This window comes from Tiliqua scincoides, chromosome 5 (genome assembly GCF_035046505.1).
Source record: "Tiliqua scincoides isolate rTilSci1 chromosome 5, rTilSci1.hap2, whole genome shotgun sequence".
Lineage (NCBI taxonomy): Eukaryota > Metazoa > Chordata > Lepidosauria > Squamata > Scincidae > Tiliqua > Tiliqua scincoides.
The window spans coordinates 121,966,246-121,987,638 of NC_089825.1; the positions used below are offsets into that span (position 1 = coordinate 121,966,246).

The window sequence follows — 21,393 nt, forward strand, 5'->3', positions numbered from 1 at the left end:
CACAGCACACACAGGAACACTGGAGCAGAGAGTGGTCACTGCCATACTCTCAAGTGGAAGATAAAGCCGGGCCTGTGGGATGTGTGAGACAGCAGGTGATGCAGGGAGATTGCAGCGCCTGGGACACCTTCTGGAGCAGGTACTCATGCCAGTCCCATGCTGTATGCCTATGCAGCAAAAACCTCATAAACTTGGCTTACTGAATTTAAAAATGGGAATGATAGCAAACAGGTGGACAAATAGGGGCATTGAACCCCTATGTTCTATTCTATCCCACTGCAACCACAGTGGTTTTGTGGTTCCCAGAAACCACAAGCAGGTTCAGTTTTGACCATATCTAGTCCTCCTCCTCCTCCTCTTTCTTCATTGATTTATTAAAGCTTGTTGCTGCTGTGGAAAAAAGAGGCACTGAAGACACTTGGGTTATCTGAGAGAAATCTAGCTTACAATTAGGGGTGACTTTTCTGTTAGGCAGAGGAGGTGACCTACTTCAGATCTGGCAATCCCATTACAAAGCAGCAGACTGTCAATTTTCGGCTTTATTTTAGCAGCATGGAGAGAGTCAAAACACAATTTGGAATTTCTGCCTCAGGCACCAAAATATTTGAGGCATCCCTGGTTTCAACAAGGGGTGCCCAGAGCAAGAACTGTCGTGTTTTATGAGAGAGGTCTCTAGATTTAGGAGAGGGACTTAGCGATTCAGATGAAAGCTTGGAAGGGGTGAGGGGCTGGGGGTCCAGATTGCTGTCTTCTTATTATCTCCTCGACCCTAGTATCTCATCTCCTCAGAACCAAGCAACTAGGGGTACCCTAATGGGGTGCGGCTCCAGAAAGCCTGACCTCCAAGCTGATTATCTCTTCTTTTCCTGTTGACGTAACAGTTTGACTCAGGCATCTGACTCATTCCTCATGGCCAGAGTAGCCTGTACAGGCCTGATGTCCTTGTTTCTCTAGTCTGGGTTGAATTCCGCTGGCCAGCTATACTCTTGAGAGTTCTTGGGGCACAATGAGCAGGAATTACAGATTACACAGGAGAAGAATTAGGATGGGGCAGAGGAGGCAAAATGAGAGCCAGAAGTGAAAGTGAGGACAAATGGATTATAGCTGTGGGTAGCTGGGAGCTGCAATTGTGTGTGCGTGCGTGTGTGCGCGCGCGTGTTTTAAGCAGTATGTCATGGCCATGTGTGGTTTGTGTATCTTTATACAAAGACCTATATTTTATCATGAACTAATGGATTGGTTTCACTGTCAATTGGCATTCCTCTCACACTGTTATATTCAAAGCAGCTTACCACTTAATTAAAACAGCACCTTGAGTCTTTTTAGATTAAAAGATTATTGATTGATTTGATTTGATTTGATTTATATCCTGCTTTCTCCCTGGAGGGCACCCAAGGCAGCGAACAAGTGTGTGTCATGATTAGAAATGTATAACATTACATTGTTGTAGAAAGTGAGTAGAGATGTCTTTCTCCTCCTTCTATAACAGGGGTGTCCAAAGTTTTTGGCAGGAGGGCCACATCATCTCTCTGACACTGTGTCGGGGGCCGGAGGAAAAAAAGAATTAATTTACATATAAAATTTGAATAAATTTACATAAGTTTACATACATGAATATATTAAAGATGAACTTATATGACTGAATGAAGGTCTTGTAATAGCTCAAGGCCTATAAAAGGCCTTGCACAAAGCAAGGCTGGCCTTTCCTTTGCTGCCGCTACTGCATCACAGATGTGAAACAGCAAGCAGTGGAGGAAGTCCTCATCCCACAGCTCACGCAAAGAGGTCAAACAGTTGCCCTCACGCTGAGAGCAGTTGCGTCGGGCCAGTGAGTGCCCCAACAAATCTCTGGAGGGCCAGAGGCTCATTGGAGACTGGGGGCTCCCTGAGGGCCGCATTGAGAGGCCTCGAGGGCTGCAAGTGGCCCCAGGGCCAGGGTTTGGGCACCCCTGTTCTATAACATTAGCATTCCAGTGGATCATCCAATGAAAATGATCAACACTAGATTATGTCAACACTAGATTATGTCTTATGTTCTTATGATTCAGGATACACAAAAGAAAGGACTTCTTCATATAACACACATTTAATGTATGGAATTTGCAGCCACAGGGTATGGTGATGATGACCACTAGCTTAAGATGGTTTTGAAAGGGGATTAGGCAAATTCATGTAGGTTAGTGGCTGTTAGTCCTGATAGCTGACTGGAACTTCCATGTCCAAATGCAGTCTTCCTCTGAATATCAGCTGCTGGGAAGCAACAGTGGGACAGACAATTGCCTTCAAGTGCTGCTTGTGGACTTGCCAAATGCATCCAGTGGACCACTGAGGGAAACAGGATGCTGGGGCATTTGGTGGGTCCCTGGGGCATTTGGTGGCCCCTGTGAGATACAGGAAGCTGGGCTAGATGGGCCTATGGCCTGATCTAGCAGAGCTGTTCTTATGACTAGATGTACCTTTGGTCTAATCCAGAGGGGTCTTCTTAAATAGTAAACTGAAAAAAAACATGTCACAAGAATGCAACACAACCACAACGCACAGCTAGCATCACCGATTTGTGCTGGGAGCAGAAAAACAGATGCTGGAACCACCAGAAGTTAAAAGCCTTCTAGAGAAAAGGGACAGAAACTGCAATCCTATTTGGACACTTACCTACAAGTAGTCCCACTGAACGTGGCAGGACTTACTTTTGAGTAAATTGTATAGAATTTTTGCTGTTAAACCTCCACTGAAGTGCAAGCAGAGAAGGAGCCTTGCAGATCTCTCCAGGGAGGACCTTCACAATCTAGACACCACCATAGAGAAGGCCCTGTCCCCAAACTCTATTCTATAGTAAATGAAACCTGCTATCAAGATTAATTATACAAATTAAGGGTATATCCACATATTTAAATAGCTTTACATAAAATATTTCAGTGGTTCAGACTTTCCAATAACTTGGAGGGGAGGAAAGAGTTGTGAGATAGGAAGAATGCAGAAAAGGATGGCAATATATCAGTGTTTTTCTACCCTGCCATAATACCAGCCTCTAGCTCCGGCCAAGCCAGCAGGTGTAAAGCTATTTCAAAGTGAGGTTGGTGAGGTCAGGTGAGGTAAAAATGAAAGCACAGACAAGTCTGCTGTATCATCAAAGAGCAAGGTTGACTCTGAAACTTGTATAGACATCAGGCCTGATCACATTATCCACTGGGGCTTTTGGAATTCAAAATGTTGTGGTTCTTGCTGGTCATTCTGTACTTCCCTCCTATGGCTGATGGTCACTCACACACAAACTATATCCTCCCTGCCGTCCTGTAGATTCAGAACTTTTAATAGATTCAAGTCCTTGAGTATGAAAGCTGGAAACATGCTCAGGATGAAAAAAAAGAAAAGAAAAACTTACATTTATTTAGCTACATTTTCCTCCTGCCCAGTGGTTCCCAACCTGGGGTACGTGTGCCCCAGTGGTACTTGCCAGGACCTTTAGGGATACTTGTGAAAGAATTGAATAATGGTGGAAAAAGGCAGGTCTGTATTAGAATGCCTTGCAGGGCTGGCAAGGAAGGAAGGAAGGAAGCAAGCAAGCGAGCGAGATGGCTGTAAAAGCCCCCAAAACTGCTAATTTCTGATCATCAGTTCTGGTCATCAATATAGAAACTATATTAATTATATTTTGCTAATATGAAGGGTACAATTTATGGAAATGGTCTGCCAAGGGGTGTCCAATTGTAAAAACATTGGGAACCACTATTCTAAGGAGCTCAAGGCAGCATCCAGGATCATCGTCCTCTCCCTTCTTATCTTCACAATCACCTTGTGAGGTGAATTAGCCAAGAGAGTGACTGGCTCAAGGGCACCCAGTGAACATCATGCCTGAGCAGGCATTTGAACCTGAATCCCTAGCATAAGAATTGGCTTTTCATGCTTTCTCTCTCTGTCTCTCTCCCTCCCTCCCTGTATCCATCTGTCGAAAGTTCTAGGTCTCTGTGATCATGTTCTCAGATGAGCGGAAAGACGGGAGCCCCCGTTTTAGGAAGCTTCATTTTCCTGTTGGCCTTTGGATCAACTCCCCAAAGAAACACTTTGCCAAGCTTGGTCGCAGGTGGCCCAGTGTGGGGTCTGTCAAGTAAGTGCCTGTCTTGTGAGCCCACCTAGGCAGTTTCTAGCGCTTGTTATCTTGCCACCCAGGCATAGTCATTCTCAGTAAATATCAGTCACAACCCTTCGATGCACCTGAGTAGGCCCATGGATCTCAATCTGATTCACAAATCACGCAGTGGGGGGTCATGAAGCAGTCATGAAGCATTATGGGTAATAAAAATGGGACTTGTCAGCAACTGGGAATGTGATTGTTATATGTTAGCCCCACCACTTGCCCCATTTTTGTTCCAGCACCCCAAATTACCGAAACCCCCAACTTCATAGCCTACAAATAGGATCACAAAGTTGTCGGTGGTTTCAGTATTATTTATAATACTATTCTGGGCAAGCTGCAATCCTATCTATAAAATCTACGATCTGTGGAGTAGATTAAACTGTGACTTGCCCAAGGCCACCCAAATATCTTTCTGGCAAAGGAAGAATTTGACCGTAAGTTTCAAACCCAGTGGTTTGACTGCTGCACCTCTCCAGTTCTAGCATCAAACCTGCTGCATTTTTCAGCCTGCCTATCCTATTCACAGGTCCACGTCCTCAGACACAGCCAGCCGGGGCAGTGAACCTGTAGAGATGCGCCCAGCCACCAAGAATAAGGCCAGTCGACACAAGAGGCTTTCCACACTCTTCCAGCGAGGCTGGTCTGGAGGGCCAACTGGCGGGGGTGGAGGCCGCTGGTCCAGTGAGAAGAAACTGGCTGATCTCATTGATCCCCTACCGGAAGACCGAGTAGAGCCCCCATCACAGGGGGAAGTGCCAGGGGTCCTGAAGATCTACGGTGGGGATATCTCCACCGGCACCAATTACAAGAGTGTGCTGGCAACAGTGCGCTCCACTGCCCGGCAGCTGGTTCGAGAGGCACTGGAGCGCTATGGCGTGGCGCAGTCCAATGCTGAGGATGCCTATGTGTTGTGTGATGTGGTGGGTAGTGCCACTGATGGCTCCTGGCAGGCCCAGTATCTTCGGGCAGTTGGTGATTCTGAACGGCCACTCGTGCTACAGGATGTGTGGAAGCCCAAGACTGGCTGCACCCGCCGTTTTGAGATCCGCCGGCGCTGCGATGTGGAGAAGATGACAGAAGGCGAGGATGATGATGGGACTGGTGAGTGTGGGGGTTGGGGACAGGGCCGTGGAAGTTTCAAGCACTTGCCTCCAGTCTCCTAAGTGGCAAATGGTAGTATTGATGATGATGATGATGATGTTTATATACTGTATATGGCTTTTCAACAAAAACTTCTCAGTGTGGTTTAGCTATTTCTTCATGCACAATTAACTTGGGGTTAATTGGCCTTTAGTGTACCTGGTGTTCCAAAAAAGATTATTCATCTGAATGGAATACAGGTTCATCCATAGCTATTAGCCATCAAAATTAAGATCAGAATTTCTGTGTTCGGGCTGGGCCATCCATGAGGCCGACTGAGAAAGTCGCCTCAGGCATCTGATCGGCAGGAGATGCCCACTTTCATCTGCCCATTCACCTCCACTGCCTTTCTGCCTCCCATTACCTGAGTCAGGAGATGGGGGGGGGGTGGAGCAGTTTAGAAACAGGGGTTGGTGGTGGTGGTGGAGCAGTTTAGAAACTGTGGAGGAGAGGAGAGTGGTGGACTAACTCTTCTGTTTCCAATCCAGACCATGGGAGGAACAGAGGCTAACAAATCATTAGTAAGGGGGGCCACGATTTGGCACACTGCCTCAGGAAGCAGAAAGTCTTGAGCTGACCTTGTCTATGCTCAACAGCAGTATATGTCTTGAATATGAGATGCTGGGGGTAAGTCATACAGGAGAGCTCTCTCCACCATGCCCTCTTGTGGGCTTCCCAGGCATATCTGGCAATATGCTGGAGTTAATTGATCATTAGTCTGATCCAGCAAGAAAATTCTTAGGTTCTCATAAGAACATAAGAACAGCCCCACTGGATCAGGCCATAGGCCCATCTAGTCCAGCTTCCTGTATCTCACAGCAGCCCACCAAATGCCCCAGGGAGCACACCACATAACAAGAGACCTACAAGGCTTTCTGGGAATTGTAGTTAAGAACATAAGAACAGCCCCACTGGATCAGGCCATAGGCCCATCTAGTCCAGCTTCCTGTATCTCACAGCGGCCCACCAAATGCCCCAGGGAGCACACCAGATAACAAGAGACCTCATCCTGGTGCCCTCCCTTGCATCTGGCATTCTGACATAACCCATTTCTAAAATCAGGAGGTTGCGCATACGCATCATGGCTTGTACCCCATAATGGATTTTTCCTCCAGAAACTTGTCCAATCCCCTTTTAAAGGCGTCTAGGCTAGACGCCAGCACCACATCCTGTGGCAAGGAGTTCCACAGACCGACCACACGCTGAGTAAATAAATATTTTCTTTTGTCTGTCCTAACCCGCCCAACACTCAATTTTAGTGGATGTCCCCTGGTTCTGGTATAATGTGAGAGTGTAAAGTGCATTTCTCCTGCATGCACAGAAAAATGTTCTACGCACATCAAATAATAAGAAAGTCTCCTGTTAATGGCTTAGTCCCATATAGGAGAATGTGTTTTTCAGAACATCTTCAGCTCAACTGAATATCACAATCTCACAGTCTTCCTTATTTCAAAACATGGATACATCACCTGTCTCCAATTATAGAGATATCTAGGAGTAGCCTGGCCCAATATGCTGTACTAGGGAGGAGGAACGCCAGGGACTTCAGGTTCATAAAGACCCCTTTCCCTAAATCCATATAAATGAATGAAACAAACATTCTTTCCTTTGCTCCGTTTTATGGAATAGGGAAAAGTGGTTTCAGTCGAGGAAATCCCTTGAAGAAGAAACAGAATTTGTGAATCAGATATGATATGGAGGAGGGGCCCTGCGGCAAAATTAATTTTTACCTGGAACAGCAAAATAACTTGGATGTAGCCCATTATTCCGTCCTTTCCATGACTTCTAATTAGGAAACAGAAGAACTATAGAAGTACTGCTTATGTAAATTAGCAAGGATCCAATAGATGACTAACCAGCCATTGAGATAATTACTTAGCCCTGTCCCAAAAACCATGGCTCACCTAGAGGGATTTGGAGAGAGGTGAAATCTTCTCTTATTTGTTGGTGTATGGAAAAGGCAAAGGACTGCAGGTGTCTCTCTCATTGTCCAGAAGTCTTCTGCTGTTTCTTACCTTCTGCAAACTATAGTACGAAGGGAAGCTCCAGGGATCTCGATCCTAGTGGGCTGCAAGTAGTTTTCAGGCTCCCAGCAGAATCAACTAGCAATCATCTTTCAGCTCTTCCCTTCTCTCCATCTCTCACAGGTATCAACTCCCAGACCCGTCGGCAGCAATCCCGCCGCTCCCGGGCTGCTTCAGGAGGCCATGTGGCCCCCAAGGAGAGAGCCGACAACCTCTCGCTCCGTCGTAGCATCAGCGACATGAATCTGAGCACCAAGCGCCGCAAGGACCGCAAAGGTGTGCTCAGCATGGCAGCTGGGGAATCGGCAGAAGGATCGACTGAGGAGCCACGACTCAAGGCAACAGAGGGCGCCGAGGGCATGTCGGCTCCCCCAGCCTCTGAAGAGGAAGCCATGGACGTAGCCAACTTAGAACAGCTTTCACAGTGTCTCATACAACCACCGACAGAGCACCCCTATTTTCTCCAATTGTTAGGCTACAATGAAAAACAGGTAGGGCCATCTTTGCAAAAACAGTGTTGGAAAGGGCCAGAAACTCCTGCTAAAAAGGGGTCCATCCCTCATTGGCAACTCTTGCCCCTTCTGCTACACAATCCAGTTCACAAAGAGAGAACGTTTGTGTCAACTTGAGGTGCAAAGAGCTTGGAGAAAAACACACAAGGGAACCAGGCTCCATGCTGTCTGGGTAGGCCAACAAAACCCACATACTGTTCTCTAACCTAGTTCGTTCATGTGGGGAAATGATGTGGGAAAACTCCCTGCATATACTGTGTCGCCTAGAACCCAAAGGAGAATATTTTTGTGTGGCCTGTCCTTGATGTGTTAGCCTTTCAAATATCAAGGGCATATTTTTTACATTAGAAAACATTCTAAAATGGTATCCTCCACTCCTGCTGCTTAAAATGGTACATGTTTCCTCGGTTTACAGATTCGTTCATCAGCCATATATAGAGACCAGGCCTCATTGGTGATAATATGTCTGTTGACCAGGCCTCATTGGTGAAGCATTATTCACTGAGGCTACAGTCCTATCTGCACTTTCCTGGGAGTAAGCCCCATTGACTATAATGGACTTATTTCTGAGAAGGCATGCACAGGATTGGGCTCTGAGTTTCCTCAGCTTAGCCCAAGCAGAGGAAGGGAAGAAAGCCCCAATCCAGGATCTTTGGTGTGGGTGTTCAAGCCTTCCTCAAACTCAATGGGCCACAGCTGAGATGTAAAAATCTCCTTCATGGTGCTATGGAGCTTTGTCACTCCATTAACCGCTTTCAGCAATGCTGGTTGTGGCAGTTGAAGCCTCCAAAGGTTGTCTTTTCTCTCTCTCAACACTCAAAGGGTTCCTCACCTACTCTTAGCCCCCTCCAGCCCCCCTCTCTCAATCTGCATTTGTCCCTCTTCTCCTAACTTGGGAGGCATCAGTTTGACACTCATCACTGTTCATTTGTGGCTGTTCATTTTTCCTCCTCTGAGAATCTGCAAAACAGGCACCTATCAGAATGCTGCCCAGACACAAAACCGAACATCTGTGGCTGCTGGTATTTGGGCCACGTATCCCATTTGCTTGACGTGCGTGCTCAGAACGTTGAATTTTCCTTCAGTGTCCTGCATTCTTACCCTTTCTTTTGGCCTTGTCCCATTTTTCTCTCACAGGAGTTTGTGATTCACGTGATGACGCGCCGCCGGCACATTTTTGGACGTCCTGAACGCCGCCCAGCTCCAGACCAATCCAGCTACGTGGACACCTTCTTGAGTGCCCCAGACATCCTGCCACGCCATTGCTGCGTAGTGTCTTCTGTGCCCCCCGCAGATCCCAGCCAGCCCCGGGGCTCGGCCATGGTGCGGCCTTTCCGGGGAGCGTCAATAACCCACAATGGTGCTCCGCTCCATCGCCAGGTGGAGCTGGCCCCCGGAGACTTGCTGGGGATGGGGCAGCACTTCCTCTTCATGTACAAGGACCCACGAGCTGCAGTGGCACCACCTGTCTGGCTGCCCAAGGCGTGGGTGTCCCCAGGGTTGGTGGGAGCATTGGCATGCCAGGCCTGTGGTCGATCCCTGCAGGAGAGACAGGAGGCATTCCGGGCTTACCTCAAGAGCCGAGAACCTCAGTTGCGCTACCGGCCCCAAGAGCAGGAGGCCCTCTTGGCTGAAATTGTGAAGCTGCAGGAGATGCCAAGCTGCAGGCTGGGCCCTGCCTTCCTCTTTGGCCTCTGTCTGGAGCACGCTGCCCGGGAGTTGGAGCCAGGACACCTGCCTAGGTTGATAGCCAGAATTGCTCAGCTGGTCAAGGAAGCTGTTTGGGTAAGTGACACACAGAGCTTGGTTCGTGCCCTCTGATCCCAGTTTAGAACTTGTCTTAGGACATCCTTGCTACATCCTCCCCTACTGGTATATCTTATTCAGAATATATATATATGTGTGCGTGCGTGCGTGTGTACATGCACACACGCATGCACACGCACACATATACACACACACGTGTATCTCTCTCTCTCTCTCTCTCTCTCTCTCTCTCTCTCTCTCTCTCTCTCTCTCTATATATATATATATATATATATATATAATCTCAATATCCTGAGTATTATAATCTCAATAATTCTGAGTATATATATATAATCTCAATATCCTGAGTATATATAATCTCAATATCCTGAGTATTATAATCTCAATAATTCTGAGTATATGTAATCTCAATATCCTTATATATATATAATCTCAATATCCTGAGTATTATAATCTCAATAATTCTGAGTATATATATATAATCTCAATATCCTGAGTATATATAATCTCAATATCCTGAGTATTATAATCTCAATAATTCTGAGTATATGTAATCTCAATATCCTGAGTTTATATATATAATCTCAATATCCTGAGTATATATATATAATCTCAATATCCTGAGTATTATAATCTCAATAATTCTGAGTATATATAATCTCAATATCCTGAGTATTTTTTGCTTTCATTTTAAGAAAGACTCAAGATTCTAGATCTTCTGGCTGTGGAAAAATCCTTGGAAATTTCCCCATTCCTTTCCCCTCCCTCTGTTCTTCTCTACTGCTGCTTCTGGTGTGATTTTTTTTTTAAATGGAACTTTAGTAAAATATACCTTATTCATATTCTTTCTCTGATTAGTCAGTTTGGGTTTCTGGGGCTGACAATTTGAAATGAAGAAAGGCAGAATATATACAGTTCTGCCCTTTATCTTAACCTAATGCAATCCCCCTCTCATTCATTGTTTTTTAAGAAGCGAGATTCTATTTGTTATGCCTCATTGGAAGTGACTGAGGGCCCAATCCTATTCAATTTTCCAGCACTGGTGCAGCTGCAATGCAGCCCAAGGTAAGGGAACAAATGTTCCCATACCTGAAGGAGGCCTCTGTGACTGCTGCCCCACCACAAGATGCAGTGCATGCCCCATTGGCGCAGTTGCACCTGCACTGGAAAATTGGATTGGATTGGGCTGTGAAGCAATTCTACTTTCATTGCTAGTTAGATTAGGCCTGACTAGTACCTGTATGAGAGGAGGTGTAGGAAACTCAGTATTTGGGCTGCTTTGAGCTGGAGGTAGATAAAGAGATGTAACAATAAACAGATTTCCTCATTAGCTCCTCTAGTACAACATATGCTTCTTTTCCTATGGCTTTCAGGTGTAGGAAGGATGTGATGATACTCTTATGAGGGGAAACAGCCCTCCATAATTAATTTTATTTTCTCCATATCCTTCTTCCCAGGAGAAGATAAAAGAGATTGGAGATCGGCAGCCAGAAAAGTAAGTCTCCTATTTGGCTTCTGAGAGGTGTTCTGCTTACCCCTGAATGACTGGGAGGTGACACTTCTTTTTTTAAAATCACAGCATTGCTGCCAAGCTATTAAATCAAAATTGTTCCCTATGATAAATCCTTGGGTTTGCTTGGATGGTACACCCCTAATGCAGTCCTTCTGGGTGCTTCTGAATGCCATCTTAATTGCCAAGATTTTTGCCATATGGGATAGAGAGATTTCCCCATGGAACATGAGAGTTAATTGTGGCCTTCGCTTTAAAATTGGAGGTCCAAGCTATGTTAGTCTGGTCATTTTCTGTCACTATGGAAGCTGAAAACTTTAAGCTTTTAATTGGTTTTCTTTACTATAGCGTTGACAGGAATAGACAGATATTGGGCAGTGAATAGCAAATTGGTGAGTTACATTCTCTTGGAGAGAAGGTCATCTATGTCCTTATCTCTTCCATTTCCAGTCTCTCAAGCAGGGCTATTTAAAATTTCATCTTGCTTTAGGTTTTGCACAATAGATCTGCCAAGACAAGTGCAAGGGAGGAGCGGGGACAGCAACTGGGGAAACAACTGCAGTTTCCCTGGTACAAAATATAGTTCAGTGTGGCTATAAAAATGTGATCTTGCCCCTACAGAAGTGCACTTCTGTAGAGAGATAATCTAGACAACATACGGCAAATAGGCAACAACTGCATGTTGGCTATGCTGGAAGTTAATTGTCCTGAAAGGCCCTAGAAACATCAGGTGGCAAGTCATCATTTCTCAAATAACATATTAAGCAGTCTTAAAAATGCATATCCAACAGCAATATTGTTGAAGGCAAACAGCAAATTCACAAGTGAACAGTAGGACTCCTATGTCCTTTACGAACCCAAGTTCACCAGCGTCAAGAAACTCTGAACTCAGGGTGAACTCTGAAAATTTGTGGAATGGAATGAATTCAAAGTATCCAGCGCAGCTGTCAATTTAATGGGCAGCTGCCTTTCAGCGGCAGGTGTGAGCACCCCCCTGTCACTCAGCCCTAATCTCCCTTGCTCTGTCTGGTCCTTGCAGCCAGCAAGACAAAGGCGAGACAGGAAATCTCAGTATTGAGGAAGTGGCTGCCGACTTGCGCCCCCTCATGCTCTGGATGGCCAACTCGATGGAGCTGCTCAACCTCGTGCAAAAGAGAGTCCTGGACATTGAGAAGGATCTGGACATGGAGGGTGAGCCACGAATCTTGGATTCTCTAGAGTCAGAAGAGGGTGGAAGGGCAGTGCTGAACCCGGGCACGAGGGCTCTCTGACACACAGATCAGAACTACAGCAATGTATTTGAACAAAGCCTGGAAGACAGAACTCCACAATTTTCTGAGATAGATTATGGAGGTTCATGAGAGCAGTGGAAAGTGGTGGTGGTGGTGGGGTTTCTTGGGTTCTCCAGAAAGAGTATAGTGTAGAACAGCAAGGGAGCTGATGGGCTTCTCTGTACAATTCTCATGGAATGAGGAGCTGGAAGTATTTTTTATTTATTTCATTTGTATCCTGCTTTTTCTCCTGAGAGATCAAGGCAGCACATACAGAGTTCACACCCAGACACTAATTAGATCTGAACCTGCTGGGCGCAAGTTGTTGCATCGTGTACTTTTAGATCATGTCCGGAACTGTGATTAAGGCAGTGGTTCCCAGAATGTGAGCTGTGAAAACCAGCCAGGGGAGCAGTGGAATCCTCATGAAAAACCTGCTGCCCTATACAATGTATAGGATTGCAGCTCCAAAGGGGAGCTGTGACCATTGAGCCAGTAGGTCAAAGGAGCCACCAATCAAAAAAGTTTGAGAACCACTGCTCTAAGGCAACAACCTTCAGCCTGTGGATTGGAACAACTGGATCACACCAGTAATACTACCAATATACACATATATATTGCACATATATATATATATATATATATATATATATACACACACACAAAATGAAGACGTATGCTCCATAATATGTTTGGGCTAACAATAGGGTCTGAAAAGGTTGAACACTCTTGTGCTAAGAGTATATTGTTATTGAACTTTATATTGGTTTGATACCTGTTTAACATAGCTTCTGCTGAAAGAATCCTGGGAATTGTAGTTTGATGAAGGTGCCACAAATTATCTGTTTGAGATCCCTTACAGAACTACGGTTCTCATGGTTCCTTTTGGAGAAAGAATGACTGTTAACCTATTTGTCTGAAATGTAGAGTTTCCTTCAGATTTTATCATCCATCTCTTCAGGAGTTTCCCACAATGCATTGCTCTCCAGTGATCTGGAGATGTGTGATGAGGCAATGGCCACTCTGGACGAAGTCATCATGTCCACATTCCAGCAGTCGGTGTACTACCTCACTAAGGTCAGCAAACACCACCCTGAAGATGAAGCTCACCTCACCCTTTTCACCAACCATCCTGTTCCTTATAATAATCTGTGTTTGTGATACTTTTCCTCACCTGGCAGACTCTCTACTCAGCCCTTCCTGCCTTATTGGATAGTAACCCCTTCACAACCATGACTGACCTTTCCCACGTGCCAGAGCTTAGCAGCATGCCTGAGGGAATCCATGGAACTCTTGCCATTTACCAGGCTACCCTGGAGCTGACCCGTGACTGTGACCTCCATCCTGACCTCGTCTCACAGACCTTTGGATACCTCTTCTTCTTCTCCAATGCCTCACTCCTGAACACCCTTATGGAAAGAGGTGGGCCTAGCACAGTCCCCTTGCATTGGGGACTGGGGTAAAAGGGTTGGGTGAGCTGGCAGAGAGGTTTTTTAGGTCTTGGTGGGGAGAGACCAGTGTCCAATGAAACAGAGCAAGGAGTTATGAGAACCTGAACTTCCCTGGGAATGGGATAGTAGTGGGAAGAGATCAAGAACAGAGGAGGGAGCCTGGGGAACCAGTGTCCTGCATTGTGTAGGAGAAGAAGAGAGTCTAGTGATGGTGAACAAAACAGGTTTTGGGGTGCCAATGTTGGAAAGGTGCAGCAGAGGGTAAAATGATCAGGGTGTTGGTTGGAGCACTTTCCCAGTGAGGAAAGGATAAAGCATTTGGGGCCTTAACACTCAGAAAGAGATAACAGTGAAGAGCATGATACATATTTAAAAGCTACTTGGAAAAAACCAGATAGAGCAAATTTGATTTCTCCCTCTCTGAAATCACTAACTGAAGGTCACCCGGTGGAGTTGATTGACAGCAGATTCAGGACCAACAAAAAAAAGTTCTCCTTCACACAACGTATAATTAATGTACAGAATTTTTTGAAGCCACAGAATATGGTGACAGCACTAGCTTAAATGGCTTGAAGAGAGGATTAGTCAAATTCATAGAAGAGGTCTGTGAATGCCTATTAGCCATGACAGCTAAATGGAACCTCCATGTTCAAAGGCAGTGTATGCCTGAATACTGGCTGACCACTGTGGGAAACAGGATGCTGTGGGCCTTTGATTCCACGCAGTAGGACTCCTTGGAGGTTCTTACAAGCTTACTTAGGGCAACCTAGTAAGTGCAGGGGGTTGTGCGAATCAGGACTCTTGGGCTTTTTGAGATGGGGGTGGAATAAAATGTGTAAAAGAGCCGAAAATGTTTTCACAGCAAGGCTTAAATCACCTTTGAGAGACATTTTGCTTGTTACTGCAGAAGACAAGGAAGACGAAAGGCATTTGTCATTTGAATGAACATTCGGCACAAGGAAGCTCTTATATTTATGCTATAATCCAAGTGAAGCAAGATCACACATCAGGCTTAACCTGATGTATAAAAATGCCTAGAGAGAGTTGAGGGAGCTTGGAGTTCAGTCCTCTGCTCTTGCCCAGCAAAAGAACAAATCCCTTTCAGCCCTTCCCCCCTCCTGTTTCCTCCTATTTTCTGTCCTGGTCTCTGGCGGAAGCAGGCTGCTTCCTGCCTGTTCCAGAGTTCAGGGCTGCCCCAGGCAGGACAGGAAACGAACAGGCCAACCAGGGCGGCTCCCCATTCAGCAGCTCCACTTGAGCCGGTGGGGGTGGAGGGAGCTCAAAGCAGAGCCATTGGCAGCAAAATGTAGAACTGAGGGGATATCATCACTTTACATTCTCCTCACATTCTCCAAACCTCTTTCTTTTCCAGGCAGTTCCCAGTCTCTGTTCCAGTGGGCCAAGGCAGTGCAGATCCGAACCAACCTGGACCTGGTGCTGGATTGGCTGCAAGGGGTGGGTCTTGGGGACATTGCCACAGAATTCTTCCGGAAGCTCAGCACTTTGGCCAATCTGCTGTGTGTGCCCAAAAACAGCTTACTTCAGGTGAATGAACCTTCTTCTTCTTGGTTGGCAACCTTCAGTCTGGAAAGACTATGGTATAAGCCTACAAGAGGTCTCCCATCCAAGTACTAACCAGGCCTGACCCTGCTTAGCTTCCAAGATCAGACAAGATCAGGGATGTGTAGGGTAACAGTTGCTTCTTGGGGCTTGGAGAAGGAAAGAGCTCAGCTCTCAGGGGTTGAAACGTTTTCCCCAACACTAGTGGGCTATTCACACATAACGTGTAGATTTACACTGATTGTTGATCTGCAGGTTCATACAGTTATTTTTGCAACCAAACTATCTTGGCCCAAATCTTACTTCCCCTACCGATCTCCATAATTTGCTCAAAATAACTCCCCTATACAAACTGCAAACCCTGCTTAGATTTAGTGGCATGTGCAAGGTGAGGTTTGGATGATCACCCTCTCTGGCAATTAGAGAGATTCTAAAGGAAAGCAGGAAAGGAGGGGAAGGGCTAGGACATGTGTGTGTACTGTAAGTATGCATGTCATTGAATGTGTGGGGCTGATTCAGGAGGAAAAATATTGTCTGAACCAGTCCAATATGTTTGATGCACAGACAGCAGTCCACACAATTTATACCCAACTTTGGAGGGGTCCAGTACCTGGGATAAATGTACATACATGTATGCTGTTCACACAAAAACATGCAGGTGTGGACAAATACCTGTACACAAGTACAATACAATGTGTGAATAGCCCTTAGGTGTCAGCTTTGATCTGGGAACAGCCAACTGAAGGAAAAGAAGAAGGAAACGTTATTTGCTTCCCTTTTGCTCTTGAAGCATACAAATCAAGATAGTCTTCATGGGTTTGGTTCCTTTAGAGGAGAGTATGCAGGAGATGGGCAACCCAATCCTAACATGACCTGGAGCAGGCTGGCTGGCTGGCCTGCATCCAGGCCAGGGCTGGAATTCATTCCCTTTACCCTGTGTCATGGGGCAGCTGCCCCTATGGGGCTACTTGGATCTGCACCACCTAAAGAGGTGGTGCAGATCCAAACAGCCGGTGTAATACCAGGCCACTTGGGAGGGGGGTTAGGATCCAGCCTACATGCCAGATCCTGGCACCACCCCCTTCTTGGCCCAGTCCTCCCACCAGTCTACCCACTGCCAACCCTTCCCCCATCCTGTAACACCCCCGAGACACACTCCCCCCATGCTCCCCAAGCCCCCATGCCTGGTTTCCCAGGCTGGTGCTTACTTACCAGGTCCGGGGTTGGATCTGGCTGGAGCACCTTATGGCACTTTTGCAACAACCCAAGGGCCAGGGCAAGAGACTTGTGCTGGCCTAGGACGCAGTTTGGATCACACCCTTAATTAATGGAGTCTTGACCCCACTTGTGTTCTAATACAGGGACCCAGAATTAGTCAGAGCTGTGTGTTTCTGCATCTCATACAAGTGCAGCTTTTGCTGCTGTGCTCAGAATCCAGCATGCCAAGAGCCAAAGTAGACAATATGAAGCAGCTATATATTTTATTTATTTAATTGGTTTATAGCTCACCTTTCCTCAATAGGCGCTCAAGGTGGCTGACAGTTAATACACTAAATACAAATATCTTTGTAATATGTAATATGTACGTGTTATGAATAACTTTTATGTATACTCCCTGTGCATGTATAAAGCAGGAAGGTGTGAGTAGATCTGTTATTTCTGTGAAAAAGAACATGGGGTGGGGGGAGGGAAACAAGACCCATCCTGCTCCCCTGCTTTACCTCATTGCTTTAAGCAATTTTCTTTTTTATTTGGTGATAGTGCTATGTACTTTCTTCCTCAGTGAAGGAAATGCCCTGTACATGGAAGAGAGATAGCCACCTATTCCAGTAAGAAGAAATGGGTTATTATGGGAATGAACTCTTCCAGGAGTTACTGCTAACCACTCTTCCATTTTGTGTTGCCCCCACACAGGCATCCTGGTCTCGCCTGAAAAATGACTACCCGGCACTGACACCAGCCCAGCTCCAGCATGTGCTCAGGTATTACCAGCTGGCACCTGGCTGCCTGCCTCCTGAGTGTTGGAACCCCTCTGAAAAAGAGAAGGATGAGATTGCAAACTGTAAGTAAAGGAACCCTTTCCTTCCTGGACCACAGAGCCCTTTCACTGACTTCTGGTCTGTTTCCGGGTGCAAGTGAAGGGGCTTTAAAGCCTTATCCCACCAAGAGCCAGGATGCCTGAAGTGGCCTGCCTCCTCTCATAGGAAGTGTTCTGTCTCCTCAGGTCATCTGGAAGGGCCCTAGGTTTGTTGCAGCAATGTGCAGGAGCATCTTCACTATGTTGGCTTCCCATATGTGGAATTCCTTCCCTTCTGATTCTTGGCCCTTCTTTGAACATGTTTTCTAGCAGCTTTTGAAAGCTTATTTCTTTCTACCTTTCGTGACTTCGGTTGATTCCCTCTTATTCTGAGTGGATTTTTTTAAAAATTTTTTAATTTTCTGACTGGTCTGTGATTTGTGTGTGTGTGTGTGTGTGTGTGAGTTAGGTTGTTTTAGTTTAACTATTATTTTAACTATCAAGGTAGCCTTGAGTGCCTCAGTGTGGATGGAGAAAGGCAGGGCATACATATTTTAAATACAGCTGGCAGCTTTTAAATTTTTGGCAGGACTTCTGTGCCTCTGGCCAAGTGGTAAATAGAGATTCAGCAGGGGAGACTGCGCCCATGATTGCATCTCCATGCTGGGATACCTTCCCAATCCTGGTCTCTCCCTAACTTTTCCAAGTTTTTGTTTCCAAAAGATATGAATGCATTTGCTATCTCATGCTATAGTGTCTCCTACCTCCTCCTGTTGCAAGGTTGAAGAAAGCAACTCAGAATGACTCGGTACTCAAGGGTGAAGGTTCATGGGCTTTTATTTGAATTGTATACAATTGGTCCACGGGACTCATGTCCAAAGCATGGACCTCAACCCAATGATGTCCAGAGTTTTTATAAATTTCTCACCTCTTCATTTGAAAATCTAGATTTCCCACTGGCTGAAATGTGATATCAGAAATGGGGCTAACTCCTAATAGGATATAGATAATATACCATTTACATAAAAGATAGAAAATAGGTGGGCAATAAGTGGGCAAAACCACGATTGGCTCTGATTTACATACAGGTGTTTAATGCCAATAAAGGTTTATGTATGTATGTATGTATGTATGTATGTATGTATGTATGTACGTACTTACAGGTGGGGTTTCACCTTAAAACTTAGCCAAAATTACACAATTCCCAAAAGTTTTCAAAACCAGCAGGGTACGCTGTAACATCATTTATCCAGTGTTGACCTTTACTCACATCCATCATTCCAATTAGAAATTAATTGACAAGTCCTCTCACTAGCCTCATTGAAAGAGAACACAAAAACACTTAAACACAGGTGTAAAGACCTCATCTTTGGCAGAACTTCAGACTCACTTCTTGGCATACATCCCTTTCAGACCTCATCCTAATTAGGATGGCCTTGTTTGAGCGACCTATCTTATCTCTTCTACATTACTTTTCTATGTGTTCTGCAAACCTCTGCAAAGCAAAGACTTTTAAACTTCTTTTAACAGTTTCACTAAAATCAAGCAAGTTGACTTCTATGTCTTAAATCTATATAACTATTGTGACCAGTTACCTTGGGTACGTACTTTGGTTTGGTATCAAGGGTCACTTGGTTTCCATATGTCTTTTGCCCTAAAAGCATAAAGTATGAAAGCTTTTTAACTTTTGTCTTTATCCCTTACTTTGCTAAGGAGTGACCTCATTCCTCTTCAGAAGTTGCCTAGCACCTGCTATCTCTAGAGCTACAAAGTATAAATTCCCTGGGCTAAGGCTTCATCCAGCTTTTTTCCGTCAGACTAGCAACTTTGCTCTTTAAAGGAAGTCAAACAGCTTTTACTATTCTCTGTGCTTCAGACTTGCACAATGATTCTAAACACCAAGCAGTGTTTTTTTTTTTTCTTCACTATCTTATGTTGCTATGCTTATACTGGGCTATCCATCCAGTGACTTTACAGTCAAGGGTCACTGTGCCTCACTCCTACATACACTTTTCTCACAGAGTAGGGCCAGGCTGTACTGGAGAGCAGGGAAGGTCTGTTGGAGCCCAGGAAGCAAGGGGGACGGGCTTCCTGCAGTTCTGTTGCCAGGCCCCAGTGGCACCCAGTGCTGGGTGACATCATGGAAGTGGGTAGCACCCCCCTGCACCTGTACTGTTACCCCCTCCTCAGTGCATGTACGGCCACACATGGAGGGCTTTTGCCGCGTGCTTGAGATGAGCGTAGTCACCCCATCTCTCAGCAGAGATGGCGTTAAACCGCCACTGTTTTTGGTGTCTCCAACACAGGCCTTGTACACAATTCAGAGGGTGGGCCAATTATATTTAAATCTATCCGGGCTCAGAAATATCTTGCTTTGACTCTGGCTGTATCCTAGATAAACTGGAGAATCAGCATCTCTCATTTTGGAAACTTGTCTTCCCCAGGTGACATTTTTGAGAGTTTCACGGAACACCCACCCCTGATTCTTCCATGTGAGGGTTTCCGCTTGCGGTTCTCAGAGCCTGTGTCGGATGACAACCTTCACCGCCAACTTGTACGCCTGCGCCGTTTTCTTTGGGAGCTGGAGCGTGAATCCCTCCCAGCCAACCAAAGGGCTGTGTATGGGTTGGATCCCAGTCAATGAGAAATGGAGCACACACCAAGGTTCAAGATAGGTCTTGGTCCTCAGGAAGCCGTGGCCAGAACATTCCTCACACGAATGAACATGAAACAGATTTTGGAAGTGGCAGAAGATTCCGAACCAGTTGTCGCTTATCTGAATGCAGGATTGGCCTGAGGTCAGAAGTCACCACAACACGCAAGGTCATAAAGAAACCTCATATCAATGTCATCTGATAGCTGACGTGGAGCTCAAAGACCAGTCTAGGAATTTCTCGAGAGTTCACAACTTCTCCCCAACCCAAACTCTGCTATTATTTTCGGCCCTCAAGCACACTGTTTGTAGCCATCTATATATCCCCTTCATCACTATAATAAAATTATTAATTGTGACAATAATTTGGGCACATAATTTTGATGTGAAGGAAGTTTCCATATGATATATACACCATTCTGAGAAGAAGGTACTGTGGGAAACTGGGCAGGAGGATACTGAGAAAGGGGTAAGAGAAAGTTCTGGCTGTACCCATCTCTGCAGGGTTTATCAATATGTTTTTGAGTGTGTCTGTGTGCATGAGAAATGGCGTGTTGGGAGCCAGGACTTCTGGGTTCTTTGATGTCTCCAACACAGGCCTTGCTGTCTCTGGGACGTGCCTCTTTTCCATTGTCCCAGACCACAAGTGCTATCTTTGTCAATGGCGTCAGGCCCACGGCTGCTCCTGGAATTAATCTCTGAAATCTGAGCCTGGCAAAGACCTATGAGCTCATTCAGACCTCCCCCTCCCCTACACATACACACCATATGGAGCTCCCAGCAAAAGGATCATACTCAAAGGCTGCTTTTGGAGCAGACCAAGGATATCACAGCCAAGGCGTGAGAATCCAGAACCAGTTACCTGAAAGTCAGTCTGCAGACGGGGACAAGGGCAAGGAAAAGAAGAGCATAGATAAGTCACGAGTTTTAGCTCTGAATCACAATGGCCCCCTACCCTGCAACTGCCTCCATGCCAAACATTGTAATGGGACGATGCACACATATCCCAGTCCTGGGAGAGCCTGGGGTGTGCTATGCAGTGGTCTCTAAGAATATTATATGCTCACTCTTTCATACCGAGAAATTGATCTCTCAGCCTTAGCTACCTCGCAAGGTTGTTGTGAGGACAAAAGGAGGGAAGGAACTTTGTACACCACCCTGAGCTTCTCAGAGAAAGGGTGGTAGAAAAACGTGAAAAAAACACACTCATTCTGTGTCCCACATACACGCAATCTTCTTTCACAGATACAAAGCTGTCTTTTTGTGCCCAGTACAAGCAGAGGTCTTTCCAGTGCTGCTGCTGGAGATCCTGTTCACTGAAGATGGCCAGGGATAAAACGGAGCATGTTCTCT

At 45.7% G+C, this 21,393-nt stretch overlaps 1 protein-coding gene across 1 annotated transcript; it reads left to right on the forward strand.

The window, feature by feature from the left end:
* RASIP1 (Ras interacting protein 1) lies at positions 1 to 20,395 on the forward strand. Its single transcript, XM_066631140.1, has 12 exons — positions 1 to 139; positions 3,954 to 4,105; positions 4,662 to 5,236; positions 7,423 to 7,790; positions 8,949 to 9,596; positions 11,036 to 11,073; positions 12,128 to 12,279; positions 13,321 to 13,436; positions 13,541 to 13,781; positions 15,183 to 15,355; positions 17,285 to 17,432; positions 19,832 to 20,395. The coding sequence occupies exons 2-12, from the start codon at positions 3,972 to 3,974 to the stop codon at positions 20,029 to 20,031; spliced, it is 2,793 nt and encodes a 930-aa protein (XP_066487237.1). The 5' UTR covers positions 1 to 139; positions 3,954 to 3,971; the 3' UTR covers positions 20,032 to 20,395.
* The last annotated feature ends 998 nt before the right edge of the window (positions 20,396 to 21,393 follow it).

Bases quoted from the DNA above. Each gene is read 5' to 3' on its own strand.
- RASIP1 (XM_066631140.1), top strand. From the start codon at position 3,972: ATGTTCTCAGATGAGCGGAAAGACGGGAGCCCCCGTTTTAGGAAGCTT. The intron at 4,106-4,661 runs GTAAGTGCCTGT...TCCTATTCACAG, and splicing joins CCCAGTGTGGGGTCTGTCAA to GTCCACGTCCTCAGACACAG. The intron at 13,782-15,182 runs GTGGGCCTAGCA...TTTCTTTTCCAG, and splicing joins GAACACCCTTATGGAAAGAG to GCAGTTCCCAGTCTCTGTTC.